This window comes from Camelina sativa, chromosome 7 (assembly GCF_030686135.1).
Source record: "Camelina sativa cultivar CO46 ecotype springtype chromosome 7, ASM3068613v1".
Taxonomy (NCBI): Eukaryota; Viridiplantae; Streptophyta; class Magnoliopsida; order Brassicales; family Brassicaceae; genus Camelina; species Camelina sativa.
Genome location: NC_141886.1, coordinates 28,973,180 through 28,985,653, shown reverse-complemented (window position 1 = coordinate 28,985,653; position 12,474 = coordinate 28,973,180). Strand labels below are relative to the sequence as shown.

The window sequence follows — 12,474 nt, the reverse complement described above, 5'->3', positions numbered from 1 at the left end:
TCTATTAGTCTCATTAAAACAAAAAATGCTAAAACAATATTGTCACTATGTTTTAGTGCATCTGGTCGTGATTGCATATAAAAGTCATCTCATCTATTAAGTATATCATGTAAATCAAGGTTTTCGTATAAATAATGATATTAATAAGTTAAGCAAACCATTTATCTTACTACCATTTGTTTCATAATGATTTTTGGTAAACTAAAAAGACAAAAACAAAAAACAAAAAACAAAAAACAAAAACAAAAACAAAAACAAAAATTGTTGTCCAGCCTAAAGATAGTATGTTTTATGGATATAATATATGAGTGAAGTTGATATTTAAATATGATAGTATTCAATTGCGTGCACAATTAGATATAGTCATCAAAGTCATCACTTTTGTTTTACCTTTTCAAAGGATGTTTTATTTCACTAAAGTCAGAAAGGGTTAATTTAAGTCGTTTTCTTATTTGCTAGCTGCCCTGCTTGAGGATTTTTTATTCGATACAGTATTATTTTATTGAATTGTAATTTTCTTAGATTCTATAAAGCTGAACAATGTATAACAGGACTATACATTCTTTACAATAAGCAGGGAATGGATAAGAAGAACCAGAAGCGATTTGTGCTAGTCCATGGAATCTGCCACGGCGCATGGTGTTGGCACAAGGTGAAACCGCAGCTGGAAGCTGCAGGTCACTGTGTGACCGCGGTGGACCTAGCTGCATCGGGTCTAAACATGACCAGAGTGGAAGAGATTCAGACTCTTAAGGATTACTGCAAACCGCTGCTTGAGCTTCTGAGCTCGCTTGGCCCGGATGACGGTAAGGTGATTCTTGTTGCTCATAGCATGGGTGGCATATCCGCTTCACTTGCTGCTGACATCTTCCCTAGTAAGGTTGCTGCTATTGTCTTCGTGGCATCTCTCATGCCCGACACAATAAACCCACCTGGCTTCTTTTTCGAAAAGGTACATAAAAAGTTGAATCAGTTACATTGGTGTGATCTCTTCAATTTGATTCTAATATATATTGAATGAGTGTAAAATTTATTCAACCAAAGAAAAACCTTGTTACATTATATGCATCCTTAAATCAAATGGTTTTGAACTTTTAAGTGGAAAGAAAAGTATAAATCACTAGGATTAGCTTCTTAACTTGAACAACGTGATTCTAATATCTGCCTGGAACGAGCAGCTGATCACAAGCGGTCCACAAGAGAATTGGATGGATACTGTAATTACGAAGCCTAATGGTCCTCTAGAGTTTGCTCTTTTTGGACCAAACTTCATGGCCAAGAATTTGTATAACCTATCTTCACCCCAAGTAAGACTCCTGGCCTAATTAAAACCAAACCGGAATTGTTAGCTAGTAACCTCAGTCTAACTTTTTATTCATTGTCTGTTGTGTTGGGTTTAGGATCTTGAATTGGCGAAAATGCTGGTGAGGGTAAACCCGTTCGCTACAAAGGAACTGGCAGGGACAAAAAGCTTAAGTGAGGAAGGGTACGGATCTGTTACACGTATATATATCGTATGCGGAAAGGACGTTGCGGTAACCGTGGATTACCAGCGTGAGATGATCGAGAACTTCCCGGTGAAAGAAGTAATGGAGATCAAAGATGCAGATCATATGCCAATGTTCTCTAAGCCTCAAGAACTATGTGCTCTTCTCTTGGAGATTGCGGATAAACATGCCTAAAATAAATTAAATGAAGATCGTCACTACATTATAGTTACAAAAATCAGCTTCAACCACAATTATGAGCCAGATTTGAGTGATATATATGGGTGACTAGATCATGTATCTATCTATAGAAATAATATTCTTCACAAGAAAAATATATTTCAATGTTTTCACCAAGATTCATATTTCCTTCTTTGCACAATGATTCACTATGATTCTCACTTATGTTTACTTTTTGTAGGTTTTTTTTCTCATAATGATTGAACAAAGTAGAGTTCAAAAGAGCAAGAAAGCAAATAAAACAGAAAAAAATAAAAATAAAAATAAAAATAAATAAATGAATAAATCATGACCAATGGATATATAAACTATCATTTTTGCAGTCTTTGTTATATGTGGTTAAATTATTTATTTTTGGGTAAACATAGATCATATGTTAATCTAACGTGTATGCAACTACAAATAGTTTGATAATATCTAGTCATCTACTGTAATAAAAGTCCAAAAAGCAGTGTCAATCTCGTGGTGGTTAGAGTTTTACATCAATATCATTCCAAGATTCACTTGTATATTTTAATTTGGAGTTAGCTCGAAAGATATATAAATACAAATTTCAGCTCTTTGATCACGTAAAGAGTTTGCATGCGACAAGCCACCAGAAGATTGGTGAAACCGTACAAACTATATATTTCAGAATTGAAGCAAGATGATGAAACTAGAAAAAGGCAATGGAGACAAAGCGGTTTGTGCTTGTGCATGCGGTCTGCCACGGCGCGTGGAGTTGGTACAAGGTGAAAACACAGCTAGAGGCTGAAGGTCACTGTGTAACCGCAGTGGATCTGGCTGCATCAGGTCGAAACATGACCAGGTTGGAAGAGATTCAGACATTGATGGATTACTCCAAACCGTTGCTTGAGTTTATGAGCTCGCTTGGCCCGGATGACGAGAATGTCATTCTTGTTGCTCATAGCATGGGAGGAATACCCGCTGCGCTTGCTGCTGACATCTTCCCTTGTAAGATTGCTGCTATGGTATTCGTGTCAGCTTTCATGCCTGACACAAGAAACCCACCTGCTTATGTTTTCGAAAAGGTATGATTTGGTTGCACCGTATGGTCGCGTCTGACTTCTGAGTGATATATTCTGATATCCAACTGAAAGCTGCAGCTGATAAGAAGCACTCCACGAGAGGAATGGTTGGACACCGTGTTTGGGAGATACGGGAATCCAGATTGTCCTCTAGAGTCTATTCTTTTGGGACCAACGTTCATGGCTAAGAAAGTGTATCAACTGTCTCCGGTAGAAGTAAGACTCCAAAGCCTAACAAAACCTCTTTTTTTTAACAAATGTGATTGCTAGTAACCTCAGTCACTCTTCTATTCACTGTTGTCATTTGTTAGGATCTTGTATTGGCGAAATTGTTGGTAAGGGTAAACCCGTTGGTTACAACCAATCTAGCAGGGACAAGAAGCTTTACTGAGGAAGGGTATGGATCGGTTACACGTACGTATCATATGTGGAGAGGATAATATAGTACCTGAGGAATACCAGCGTTTGATGATCAGTAACGTTCCGGTAAAAGAAGTAATGGAGATCAAAGATGCAGATCATATGGCAATGCTCTCCAAGCCTAAGGAACTATGTGCTCTTCTCTTGGAGGTTGCAAATAAATAACCAACTATTGCTTCCACCACAACCATAAACCATAAATGAGAATAAAGATTCATTAGTGAGAACTGTAGTAAATTGGGAAGCCGTATGCAAGAATGGTAATGAATAAGATACGTGTAAAAAAAACTAGTCAATATGTTGTGTGGTTTAGAAACTTTCTAGATCTCAGACAACGACCAAAAATCTATTAGTCAACATCCAAAGAGTGATTGCGGGAACCTTATAATTAATGTGTTCAACCACAAGATGCTAAAAGTAGAAAAAGACAATGGAGAAGAACCAACAGAAACGGTTTGTGCTCGTCCATGGGCTGTGCCACGGTGCATGGACTTGGTACAAGGTGAAAACACTGCTGGAGGCTGCAGGTCACTGTGTGACAGCAGTGGATCTGGCGGCATCCGGTAAAGACATGACAAGAGTGGAAGAGATTCAAACTCTGAAGGCTTACTGCAAACCATTACTTGAGTTTATGAGCTCTCTTGGTCCGGATGACGATAAGGTGATTCTTGTTGCTCATAGTATGGGAGGAATACCAGCTGCATTTGCTGCTGACATATTTCCTTGTAAGATTGCTGCTGTTGTCTTCTTGACAGCTTTTATGCCCGACACAAGAAATCCACCTGCTTATGTTTTTGACAAGGTACATAAAAAACGATGATTCTAATTGCATGGTGTGATCTCTTCAAATTGATTCTAATATCTGCTTGAAACTAGCAGCTGGTCAGTAGCGATCCAGAAGAGGAATGCTTGGACACTGTGTTTGGAACCTATGGGACACCTGATCGCCCTCTAGAATTTGCTCTTTTTGGACCAAAGATCATGGCCAAGAATTTGTATCAACTCTCTCCCGTCCAAGTAAGACTCCTAATTTAAACCCAAATGATTGCTTGTAACTTCAGTCTTTTATTGATTATTGTTGTGCCTGATTAGGATCTTGAATTAGCAAATATGTTGGTGAGGGTAAACCCGGTCGTTACAGACAATCTGGCAGGGACAAGAAGCTTTAGTGAGGAAGGGTACGGATCCGTTACACGTATATATATCGTCTGCGGAGAGGACTTTGCGATACCCGAGGATTTCCAGCGCTGGATGATCAAGAACTTCCCAGTAAAAGAAGTAATGGAGATCAAAGATGCAGATCATATGGCGATGTTCTCCAAGCCTCAAGAACTCTGTGCTCTTCTTTTGGAGATTGCGGATAAATATGCCTAGATAAACTAGAGATCTTCACTGCATCACAGTTACAATACTAAGCGAGATGTGAGTGACTAGTTACATTCTATATTTATAAGAAATAAGCAAATAAGATTATTGGTAACAATGGTGTATCATATAATTAAGAATGTAAGAAGAAGATTACACACTACCTGAAGTTCTCCAGCATTGAATTATCAAAAGATGTAGAACATATGCATGTATACCTGCATATATAAGTATATTACTATGAACTTCAGCTTCTATCCAAAATAAAACAAAGATGGTAGTGATCCAAGTCATACTGAAGTCCATATAACCATAGCTAGAAGTTTCTACTAAGTAAAAACTATAAGTGAATAAAATATTAGTGAACCACTCTCTATATCTTATATTACCAGGGAAACTAATAGTCAAAAGAATAGATGAACAAAGAGGATAAAAAGAGAAGGCAACTAACCAGGGGCGGTATGTGCTTGTTCGTGGATTCTGCAAACAAGTTGAAGCTTCAAAGAGTAACTGTATCTGGATTTGATACAATTAAATGTGTTTCAAAAATGGATCTTTCTAAACCGTTCAGACTTTATTGCTTACTATAGTTGAAATGAAAAATCTAACAGTCAACGTAGTCTTGATTTAGCATTCTCTGGATCTCAGAGAACGACCAAAAACTAACAGTCAATATACAAAACAGTATATGCGGGAAAATTACCATATATATATAAGCGTTGAACCAAGATGCTGAGAGTAAAAAAGGCAATGGAGAAGACGCACCTGAAGCAGTTTGTGCTTGTCCATAGCGTGTGCTTGTCCATAGCGTGTGCCATGGCGCATGGACTTGGTACAAGGTGAAAACGCAGCTGGAGAATGCAGGTCACTGTGTGACAGCAGTGGATCTTGCTGCATCGGGTACAAACATGACCAAAGTTGAAGAGATTCAGACTCTGAAGGATTACTGCAAACCATTGCTTGAGTTTCTGAGCTCGCTTGGCTCAGATGACGATAAGGTGATTCTAGTTGCGCATAGCATGGGAGGAATACCGGCTGCACTTGCTGCTGACATTTTCCCTTGTAAAGTTGCTGCCATTGTCTTCTTGACAGCTTTCATGCCTGACACAAGAAACCCACCAGCTTATGTTTACGAAACGGTATGAAAACAAACATGATGATTTGGTTTCATATCTCTTCTGAGTGATTCTGATATTTGACTGAAATATGCAGTTTCTCAGAAGCATTCCACAAGAGGAATGGTTGGACACCACTTGTGGAACCTATGGAGAACCTGATTATCCTCTACAGTATACACTTTTAGGACCAGAATTCATGACCAAGAAAATGTATCAACACTCTCCAAATCAAGTAAGACTCCAGTTCTTTTAAGTAACACAAATATGATTGTGCTAGTAGTAAACTCATTCAATCTTTTGTTGATTTTTTGTTGCGGCGAATAAGAATCTTGAATCGGCGAAAATGTTGGTGAAGGCAAACCCATTAGTAACAAACAATCTAGCAGGGGCAAGAAGCTTCAGTGAGGAAGGATACGGATCCGTTACACGTATATACATTGTATGCGGAGAGGATTGTGTGGTGTCAGAAGATTACCAGCGTTGGATGATCATGAACTTTCCACCAAAAGAAGTAATGGAGATCAAATGTGCTGATCATATGCCAATGTTCTCCACGCCTCAAGAAGTGTGTGCTCTTCTCCTAGAGATTGCTGATAAATATATTGCCTAAATTAACCTGGCACTGCAAATGGGTTAACAACAACAGCTTCCACCAATAAGAATAAGTCATATGAGAATGCATCTACATGTATAAGAAATAAGCAGAGTGATTTCTAAATGTAAGATGAAAATAACAGAATAATGTGGCTTCTCGAACACTTCATTGGTCACAGAAGACAGTAGTTATTGTTTTCTCAATTAGATTTAAGGAAAGACAAAAACTTTTCATCAAATTCCCTCTACCCATCAAAAAACTACAAGCACTGAAGCAATTAGACTAAGAATCTAGGCTAACAAGAGAAAACAAAGTAAACGTACTCAATCTAAAGCAGGTTCCTTTGAGAATCCCAGGTGAACATCGATCGGCCAATGTGAATGCTGCGATTGAGAGAAGAAGGGGATGCTCTGCGGCAGAAACGACCGCAAATTTGATGCCTTTGCTTCGAAAGAACCAACATTTCTGGGTTTCTGTAACCGGCGAGTTGAGGAAGAAAGACCATTAACGACGAAAGAGAGACGCTGTTTAAAGAACCGGTTCGGACCGGAAAACGAATTTGATTTGAATTAAGAACCGGATTTAAATTGCACTGGTTTATTGCCGAGAGCTAATTTCCAAAGTTGTATCACACATCTTGATTCTTGACAAAAACAAACAAGCATTTCTCACTTAAATTTTTTTTTTGAACACGACAACACATAAAAATACAAAGAAATGATTTTAACTTGGCGTATAACAAACGTAAATGTAAGAAATTGTGTATATAAAGGGACATTTTTTAGTTCAACAATCAAATCACAAATCTCGAAGTTTGCTGAGATTAACCGGAGATATAACTTTGATATCACCATATAACAATTGCTTCGCGATGATGACATTTGCTGCTTCGCTTGGATGGTAAGGATCCCAAAACACATATTTATCCCTCTCTTCGCACAAACTCGAAGTTGGTCCGCACGGAATTATACCTGCATATTGTCCTCCATTACCGCAACAAGCCTTTGTCGCGGATATGAACCCTGCCATATTTTGTGAATCCAAAATTTATTTAAGTCATATAGTCAATAACTAGCCCTTGGCATTCGGCTTTGGATTTTCGGGTTTAGGCATATAGAACCTGTTCGGGTTTTTTATACTTTCGAGTCGGGTTCGGGTATTACCCATTCGGGTTATTCGGGTATACCCGAACTCAAAAAAATCATGAACAATTTTTTTTTTTTATTTTTTTTTTATCATTTTATAAATTTCAGAACACATGTATATATATAAATATTTAACGTTTCACTTTAGGACAAAGAAACTAAGATGACACAATAGTTTAATATGCACTCTTAAATGTCCAAGGTAATGGGTTCAATTCCCCCTAGATGCATTTTTACATTTAATTCGGATTAGTTTGGGTTTTATTTCGGGTTCGGATAATATGCTAGTCAATATATATGGATTGATTTTGTAGAAGAGCAAGAAAAATGTATTACCGTATTCTTTGTAGTTGGTAATGAGTTCCATTACTAGGTCGTAGACATTGGCATGGACAAACATTGCACCGGGAAGTTTCTTGTTTAGTTCATCTAATAAACTCTTTAATTTAACATTGTATTGATTTGCTAGCTTATTAGCCAAATCCACACACTCGTCTTCTTTTAACTGATTGATCGTTTTTTGGTACGGTATGCATCCAATTGGTCCAACGTTACCGATTACAAACTTCCTTGCATCCATTTGATATAGCCTCTGTATTGCAACCATACAATTCGATGGTAAGCTTATAACATATGATATCAAATAACAAAACCTTTCTAAAAATTTAGGCTGATGAGATTGGTTTTGGTGTTGCTTACGGTTAGTTGGTCGCGTAGATGCTCGAGCATGTCACCTATGAAATCATCAGGAGTTTGAGTGAACCGTGTTCCGACTGAGAGAAGTGGGAATAAATAATTGTTGAGAAAATCGTTTGCTCCTATAGTGATTGAGAATATTGATTTTTTGCTTATATACTCTTTTGCTTTCTCTTTTCCAAGTAGATCATCGAACTGTTTCCGTGTAGTGTTGAAGAAATCAACTTGTACATCCATACCTAACCTATTCACCTACCAAATATTTACATTTCCATTAAAATTTAGAACTCTAAAACGATATATCTAAATACAAAATCCGATTAAAATAGTTCGGTACGTACAAAGATTCTCCCGGTGCCATTCATGATTCCTCCTCCTCCAGATGCATAATTCACACCGGCTAATAGAGCTTTGCCTGTCGCATTCGGTGCTAAGAATGGAATCGCGTAGTTGGCAGACCCAAGTTCTTCCCCTGAATAAACATTTGAACGTTTTAGAACCGTTTATATCAAAATTTCAACCATGTATAGAACAAACAAAGGTTCATGTTGCTAAAACGTTTGTATACTCTATATATCCAACTTAATTGGATCTCATATCCGGTTATTTGATTTTAATAGTGTGATTTACAAAAACTGAAAAAAAAAAAAAAACGTCAACATAAATTTGTAGGTATGTTAGTTGAACTATCTAAACGAGTAAACCCCACATATCATATACCAGAAATGGGTTATAGGATATACATGCATGGATAATATTGAATATATCGATGGAACTTTTTTTCCATTTTCTACGTACCAACGATGTCACCGATGGTCCGGCCATTGGTGAACCGGCCGGTAGGATTTCCTCCGGAGGCTTTGAAATCGATACCATTAGGCTGCATATTGGCCCTAGACAACGTCGATAGATAATTATTATTTCCGGCATCGACTAGAGAATCTCCAAATATGAACGAAGCTCCTAATCCGTCGCCCTTTTTATCATTGTTAACTCCACGACCAGCAGCTTCCACTGAAGCAGTGAGAGTTGAGAAGAAGAAGAAGAAGAAGACGAGGATAGTGAAAGCTTGAGAGACCCTGCCTGACGTAGAAGCTCGTGTCGTAGCCATATTTCTCGGATTTGAGAAGTTTTGGTGTTATTGTTTGAGTTTATATAACAAGTATAACAAAGTGTTAGTTTGAGATCGAAGGGAAACTTGTGAGGTTGTGTTTAATTGGTTAAAATGAATTTGGTTTGACCGTTTTGATATAAAGAGGAGGCTTCAAGATTTTTCTAGTGGTGGTTCATCAACGTGGCCTAGTTTTTCCTCACGCTAGTAAGAAAATAATGACGAGAATTTAATTCTTTAGACGCTTGAACTCTATGTATTTTGACTCGTAATTAATTTAAGTAGCTCAAACTTGTTGGAACAAGAAATAAAAGTATCAACGCCAAAAATTTTGTTGTTACAATTTACAAACTAACAAAATGGGTGAAAAGGATACAAACGATGTATGAAACGTCTTTAAAAATCTTTTTGTTAAAGTTTTAGTTTGTTTTGTTTTTATTACATGTATATCTCTTAGAAAAACACCTCAACATATGTTTTTTGGAAGATTTGTGTATGGATGAGGTAAATTTTTTTTTTTACTACATAAGGAGAAGACTAAATTACGGTTTTAAGAAATAATTCATGTGTTTTTGCTCAAAAATGAATACTTGAAAATTTATTAAACATAACCAAAAGACTAAAATTAGGGTCAGTTTAGACTAAATTTTGCGGCGTAATTAACTATTGGTGAGTTTTGAAATTCTTATTACCAAAACATCCTCACAATTGTAAGTTTGGAGAGCTCTAGTTTTGAAATCATACTTTACACGTTTCATGATCTGATGAGTTAATAAATTTTGAAACCATACTTTATATAATAAGATAATTTAGTCAAAAATTTTGCGGCGTAATTAACTATTGGTGAGTTTTGAAATTCTTATTACCAAAACATCCTCACAATTGTAAGTTTGGAGAGCTCTAGTTTTGAAATCATACTTTACACGTTTCATGATCTGATGAGTTAATAACTTTTGAAACCATACTTTATATAATAAGATAATTTAGTCAAAAAAACATATAAAGAAAATATTAAATTACCGTGAGTTTAACAATAAATTTTACAGCGTAGTTAATTAGAGCTAGTTTTATTTTTACTAAAATTGAACATTCGAAAATATTTTTACCAAAACATACTCGTACTTACAATTATGAGTTTTGGGAGCTCGTAATTTTTTTGACCTTCAATTAACTATAGAGCTGTAAGTCGGGGAAACGAGCTATTTCCCCCCAAGAACTATCATATCTCGCTGGATGGAGCCCAAACTTGAGCCACAATCTATATAGCTATGTAAACTATGACCAATCTCTATGTCCCCCAAATTAAAAGTTCTACACCTATATCCCCATGAAAAAAAAGTTCTATATCTATTTACACCTAGACCTGGTTATGTGACGGTTTACTATTTGCTTAACCGTCTAACGAATAGCCTAAACCAAAATTGACCAGATTAAACCTGATTTCTTGTCAGCCTTGGTCCGGTCTTCTATCGCCTCCTCCTCTTTCGCCGCCCATCGGTGGTTTGATTTCGAATCCAAGAAGAGAAGAAGAAACGTATCGATATTAATCTCCTCCTCCTCCTCCTCCTCAGGAAGATGCTTTGGATAATGAGATTCTCCGGTTTATTCTCCGCCGCTTTGGTCATCATCGTCCTCTCTCCTTCTCTCCAATCTTTTCCTCCAGCTGAAGCCATCAGATCCTCTCATCTCGACGCCTACCTCCGCTTACCAACCTCCGATCCACAGACCCATAGGTTCTCCTTCAGAAAAGCTCCCGTCTTCCGCAATGCCGCCGATTACCCCGTCGCCGACATCGATTCCGGCGTCTGCAACCCTTCTTTGGTCCACGTCGCCATTACTCTCGATTTCGAGTACCTCCGTGGCTCGGTCGCCGCCGTGCACTCGATCCTGAAACACTCCTCGTGTCCCGATTCCAGACGGCCTTGTCCACTTGATACTCTTTGGGCACCTTATGATTTGTATGGACACTACAACTCATGCTGATGATTGATGATTGATGATCTCTGTTTTACATATTATATAGTTTCTCTCTCTCAGTCTCAGTCTCAGCTGGTAAATTCTCTCATCTCTCTCCTTCATTCACTGGAGAAAAAAAAATTAAATTCTTTCTTCTTTCTCTCCATTTTTTTTTCTTCTGTTAAGATTTTTACAAACTTTTAGAATTTGTTTTCTTCGTCGTCCTCTGTATTCTATGATTGTTCCGTGCATTGAAATAAACAAAAAAAAATGAAAAAGAAGAAGATAGGAGATACTGAATTCAGATTTGTTGTACAGACTTTTTTTACCATATGTTTTTATATATATGATTCTGTCATTTTTTTTTTTACTTAAAACATTAACTGTCCCATATATATAGTTTATCGTTTGATCCAAATTAGCACAACTGGACCAAGGCTGACAAGAAATCAGGTTTAATCTGGTCAATTTTGGTTTAGACTATTCGTTAGACGGTTAAGCAAATAGTAAACCGTCACATAACCAGGTCTAGGTGTAAATAGATATAGAACTTTTTTTTCATGGAGATATAGGTGTAGAACTTTTAATTTGGGGGGACATAGAGATTGGTCATAGTTTACATAGCTATATAGATTGTGGCTCAAGTTCGGGCTCCATCCAGCGAGATATGATAGTTCTTGGGGGGAAATAGCTCGTTACTCTTCTATATTAATAGCTTTTTTTTTTTTTGTCAAACAAGCCTTGCTTTTTCATTCAAATAAAGCCTCAAAGGCAGAGTGTACAAGAGCTTCAAGCATAGCAAAAGTTACAATAAGCATTGAAAGGGTTACAATAAACTTTAAAGGGCATACAAAAGTAAAGGTTTGATAGGCCATAGAGGATCGAAGACTGAAGCAAACGAGCAACAAGCCACAAGCGATCTCATGGTGTGTCATAGACACTTCCGCGAGCAAGTCTGGGGAGATTTGGAATAGTCACGATCAGAACCGATTCATGTGACGTTGATAAGCTGTCATATACCTCATGGTTTGCCGGGACAAAGCACGATAGGGATAATGGGACAGAGGATAGGAGCAAGTCTCGAGAGGTGGAGAATCTCCGGTAATCACCGCTCCAAGGAGGCGGGATCATAATGTCGTGATTTTCCGGCCTCTTACTTGCATGAGAACTTTCCTTGGTGTTGCTGATAAGCACTTGAGCAGGTTCGATATTTGAAGGACACAAGGAAACAAGGATGGGGAGGTTTCGGTAATCTCCACTCCGTAGGGAGGAGATCATAATGCCGATAACCTTCCATTCATTTACATATCTAG

The 12,474-nt window shown here is 37.5% G+C and overlaps 5 protein-coding genes and 1 pseudogene across 10 annotated transcripts; 4 read left to right on the top strand and 2 right to left on the bottom strand.

The window, feature by feature from the left end:
• Positions 1-266: 266 nt before the first annotated feature.
• LOC104702883 (methylesterase 7) lies at positions 267-1,844 on the top strand. The gene is made up of 3 exons (XM_010418801.2): positions 267-952; positions 1,179-1,307; positions 1,401-1,844. Exons 1-3 carry the CDS (start codon positions 581-583, stop codon positions 1,680-1,682), a joined length of 783 nt encoding a protein of 260 aa, XP_010417103.1. The 5' UTR covers positions 267-580; the 3' UTR covers positions 1,683-1,844.
• Positions 1,845-2,372: 528 nt separating this feature from the next.
• LOC104702881 (putative methylesterase 19) lies at positions 2,373-3,540 on the top strand (annotated as a pseudogene). Its single transcript, XR_015562472.1, has 3 exons — positions 2,373-2,758; positions 2,834-2,971; positions 3,067-3,540. The product of XR_015562472.1 is annotated as a putative methylesterase 19 (transcript).
• Positions 3,426-6,660, bottom strand: LOC147941824 (uncharacterized). 4 transcript variants are annotated; one of them, XM_087459618.1, is made up of 6 exons: positions 6,577-6,660; positions 6,134-6,280; positions 5,306-5,641; positions 4,992-5,056; positions 4,705-4,758; positions 3,426-4,567 (listed from the first exon to the last, which is right to left on the bottom strand). In XM_087459618.1, exons 3-6 carry the CDS (start codon positions 5,495-5,497, stop codon positions 4,555-4,557), a joined length of 324 nt encoding a protein of 107 aa, XP_087315744.1. In that variant the 5' UTR covers positions 5,498-5,641; positions 6,134-6,280; positions 6,577-6,660; the 3' UTR covers positions 3,426-4,554. The 4 variants fall into 4 exon arrangements, 2 of the variants coding, with proteins under 2 accessions (XP_087315744.1, XP_087315743.1); XR_015562473.1 differs by lacking the exons at positions 6,134-6,280; positions 6,577-6,660 and having other exon boundaries at positions 3,426-4,321; positions 4,407-4,586; positions 5,306-5,497; XR_015562474.1 differs by lacking the exons at positions 6,134-6,280; positions 6,577-6,660 and having other exon boundaries at positions 3,426-4,321; positions 4,407-4,567; positions 5,306-5,497.
• Positions 3,590-4,813, top strand: LOC104702882 (methylesterase 4-like). 2 transcript variants are annotated; one of them, XM_010418800.3, is made up of 3 exons: positions 3,590-3,977; positions 4,055-4,192; positions 4,268-4,813. In XM_010418800.3, the coding sequence occupies exons 1-3, from the start codon at positions 3,606-3,608 to the stop codon at positions 4,547-4,549; spliced, it is 792 nt and encodes a 263-aa protein (XP_010417102.1). In that variant the 5' UTR covers positions 3,590-3,605; the 3' UTR covers positions 4,550-4,813. The 2 variants fall into 2 exon arrangements, with proteins under 2 accessions (XP_010417102.1, XP_087315741.1); XM_087459615.1 differs by having other exon boundaries at positions 3,606-3,977; positions 4,329-4,655.
• LOC104702880 (putative methylesterase 6) lies at positions 5,449-6,416 on the top strand. The gene is made up of 3 exons (XM_087459616.1): positions 5,449-5,679; positions 5,753-5,890; positions 5,984-6,416. Exons 1-3 carry the CDS (start codon positions 5,449-5,451, stop codon positions 6,266-6,268), a joined length of 654 nt encoding a protein of 217 aa, XP_087315742.1. The 3' UTR covers positions 6,269-6,416.
• A 234-nt stretch (positions 6,661-6,894) lies between the features above and the next one.
• On the bottom strand, positions 6,895-9,316 carry LOC104702879 (GDSL esterase/lipase At2g23540-like). Its single transcript, XM_010418799.3, has 5 exons — positions 8,893-9,316; positions 8,436-8,566; positions 8,098-8,346; positions 7,735-7,990; positions 6,895-7,275 (listed from the first exon to the last, which is right to left on the bottom strand). Exons 1-5 carry the CDS (start codon positions 9,203-9,205, stop codon positions 7,052-7,054), a joined length of 1,173 nt encoding a protein of 390 aa, XP_010417101.1. The 5' UTR covers positions 9,206-9,316; the 3' UTR covers positions 6,895-7,051.
• Positions 9,317-12,474: the final 3,158 nt, after the last annotated feature.

Bases quoted from the DNA above. Each gene is read 5' to 3' on its own strand.
- LOC104702880 (XM_087459616.1), top strand. From the start codon at position 5,449: ATGACCAAAGTTGAAGAGATTCAGACTCTGAAGGATTACTGCAAACCA. The intron at 5,680-5,752 runs GTATGAAAACAA...TGAAATATGCAG, and splicing joins CAGCTTATGTTTACGAAACG to TTTCTCAGAAGCATTCCACA. The intron at 5,891-5,983 runs GTAAGACTCCAG...GCGGCGAATAAG, and splicing joins ATCAACACTCTCCAAATCAA to AATCTTGAATCGGCGAAAAT.
- LOC104702882 (XM_010418800.3), top strand. From the start codon at position 3,606: ATGGAGAAGAACCAACAGAAACGGTTTGTGCTCGTCCATGGGCTGTGC. The intron at 3,978-4,054 runs GTACATAAAAAA...TGAAACTAGCAG, and splicing joins CTGCTTATGTTTTTGACAAG to CTGGTCAGTAGCGATCCAGA. The intron at 4,193-4,267 runs GTAAGACTCCTA...GTGCCTGATTAG, and splicing joins ATCAACTCTCTCCCGTCCAA to GATCTTGAATTAGCAAATAT.
- LOC104702883 (XM_010418801.2), top strand. From the start codon at position 581: ATGGATAAGAAGAACCAGAAGCGATTTGTGCTAGTCCATGGAATCTGC. The intron at 953-1,178 runs GTACATAAAAAG...TGGAACGAGCAG, and splicing joins CTGGCTTCTTTTTCGAAAAG to CTGATCACAAGCGGTCCACA. The intron at 1,308-1,400 runs GTAAGACTCCTG...TGTTGGGTTTAG, and splicing joins ATAACCTATCTTCACCCCAA to GATCTTGAATTGGCGAAAAT.
- LOC104702879 (XM_010418799.3), bottom strand. From the start codon at position 9,205: ATGGCTACGACACGAGCTTCTACGTCAGGCAGGGTCTCTCAAGCTTTC. The intron at 8,347-8,435 runs GTACGTACCGAA...AATATTTGGTAG, and splicing joins ATGGCACCGGGAGAATCTTT to GTGAATAGGTTAGGTATGGA. The intron at 7,276-7,734 runs GTAATACATTTT...AAAATATGGCAG, and splicing joins TACCAACTACAAAGAATACG to GGTTCATATCCGCGACAAAG.
- LOC147941824 (XM_087459617.1), bottom strand. From the start codon at position 5,497: ATGGTTTGCAGTAATCCTTCAGAGTCTGAATCTCTTCAACTTTGGTCA. The intron at 5,057-5,305 runs GTGCGTCTTCTC...TATCAAATCCAG, and splicing joins ACAAGCACAAACTGCTTCAG to ATACAGTTACTCTTTGAAGC. The intron at 4,759-4,991 runs GTTAGTTGCCTT...TTATATATGCAG, and splicing joins ACAAGCACATACCGCCCCTG to GTATACATGCATATGTTCTA.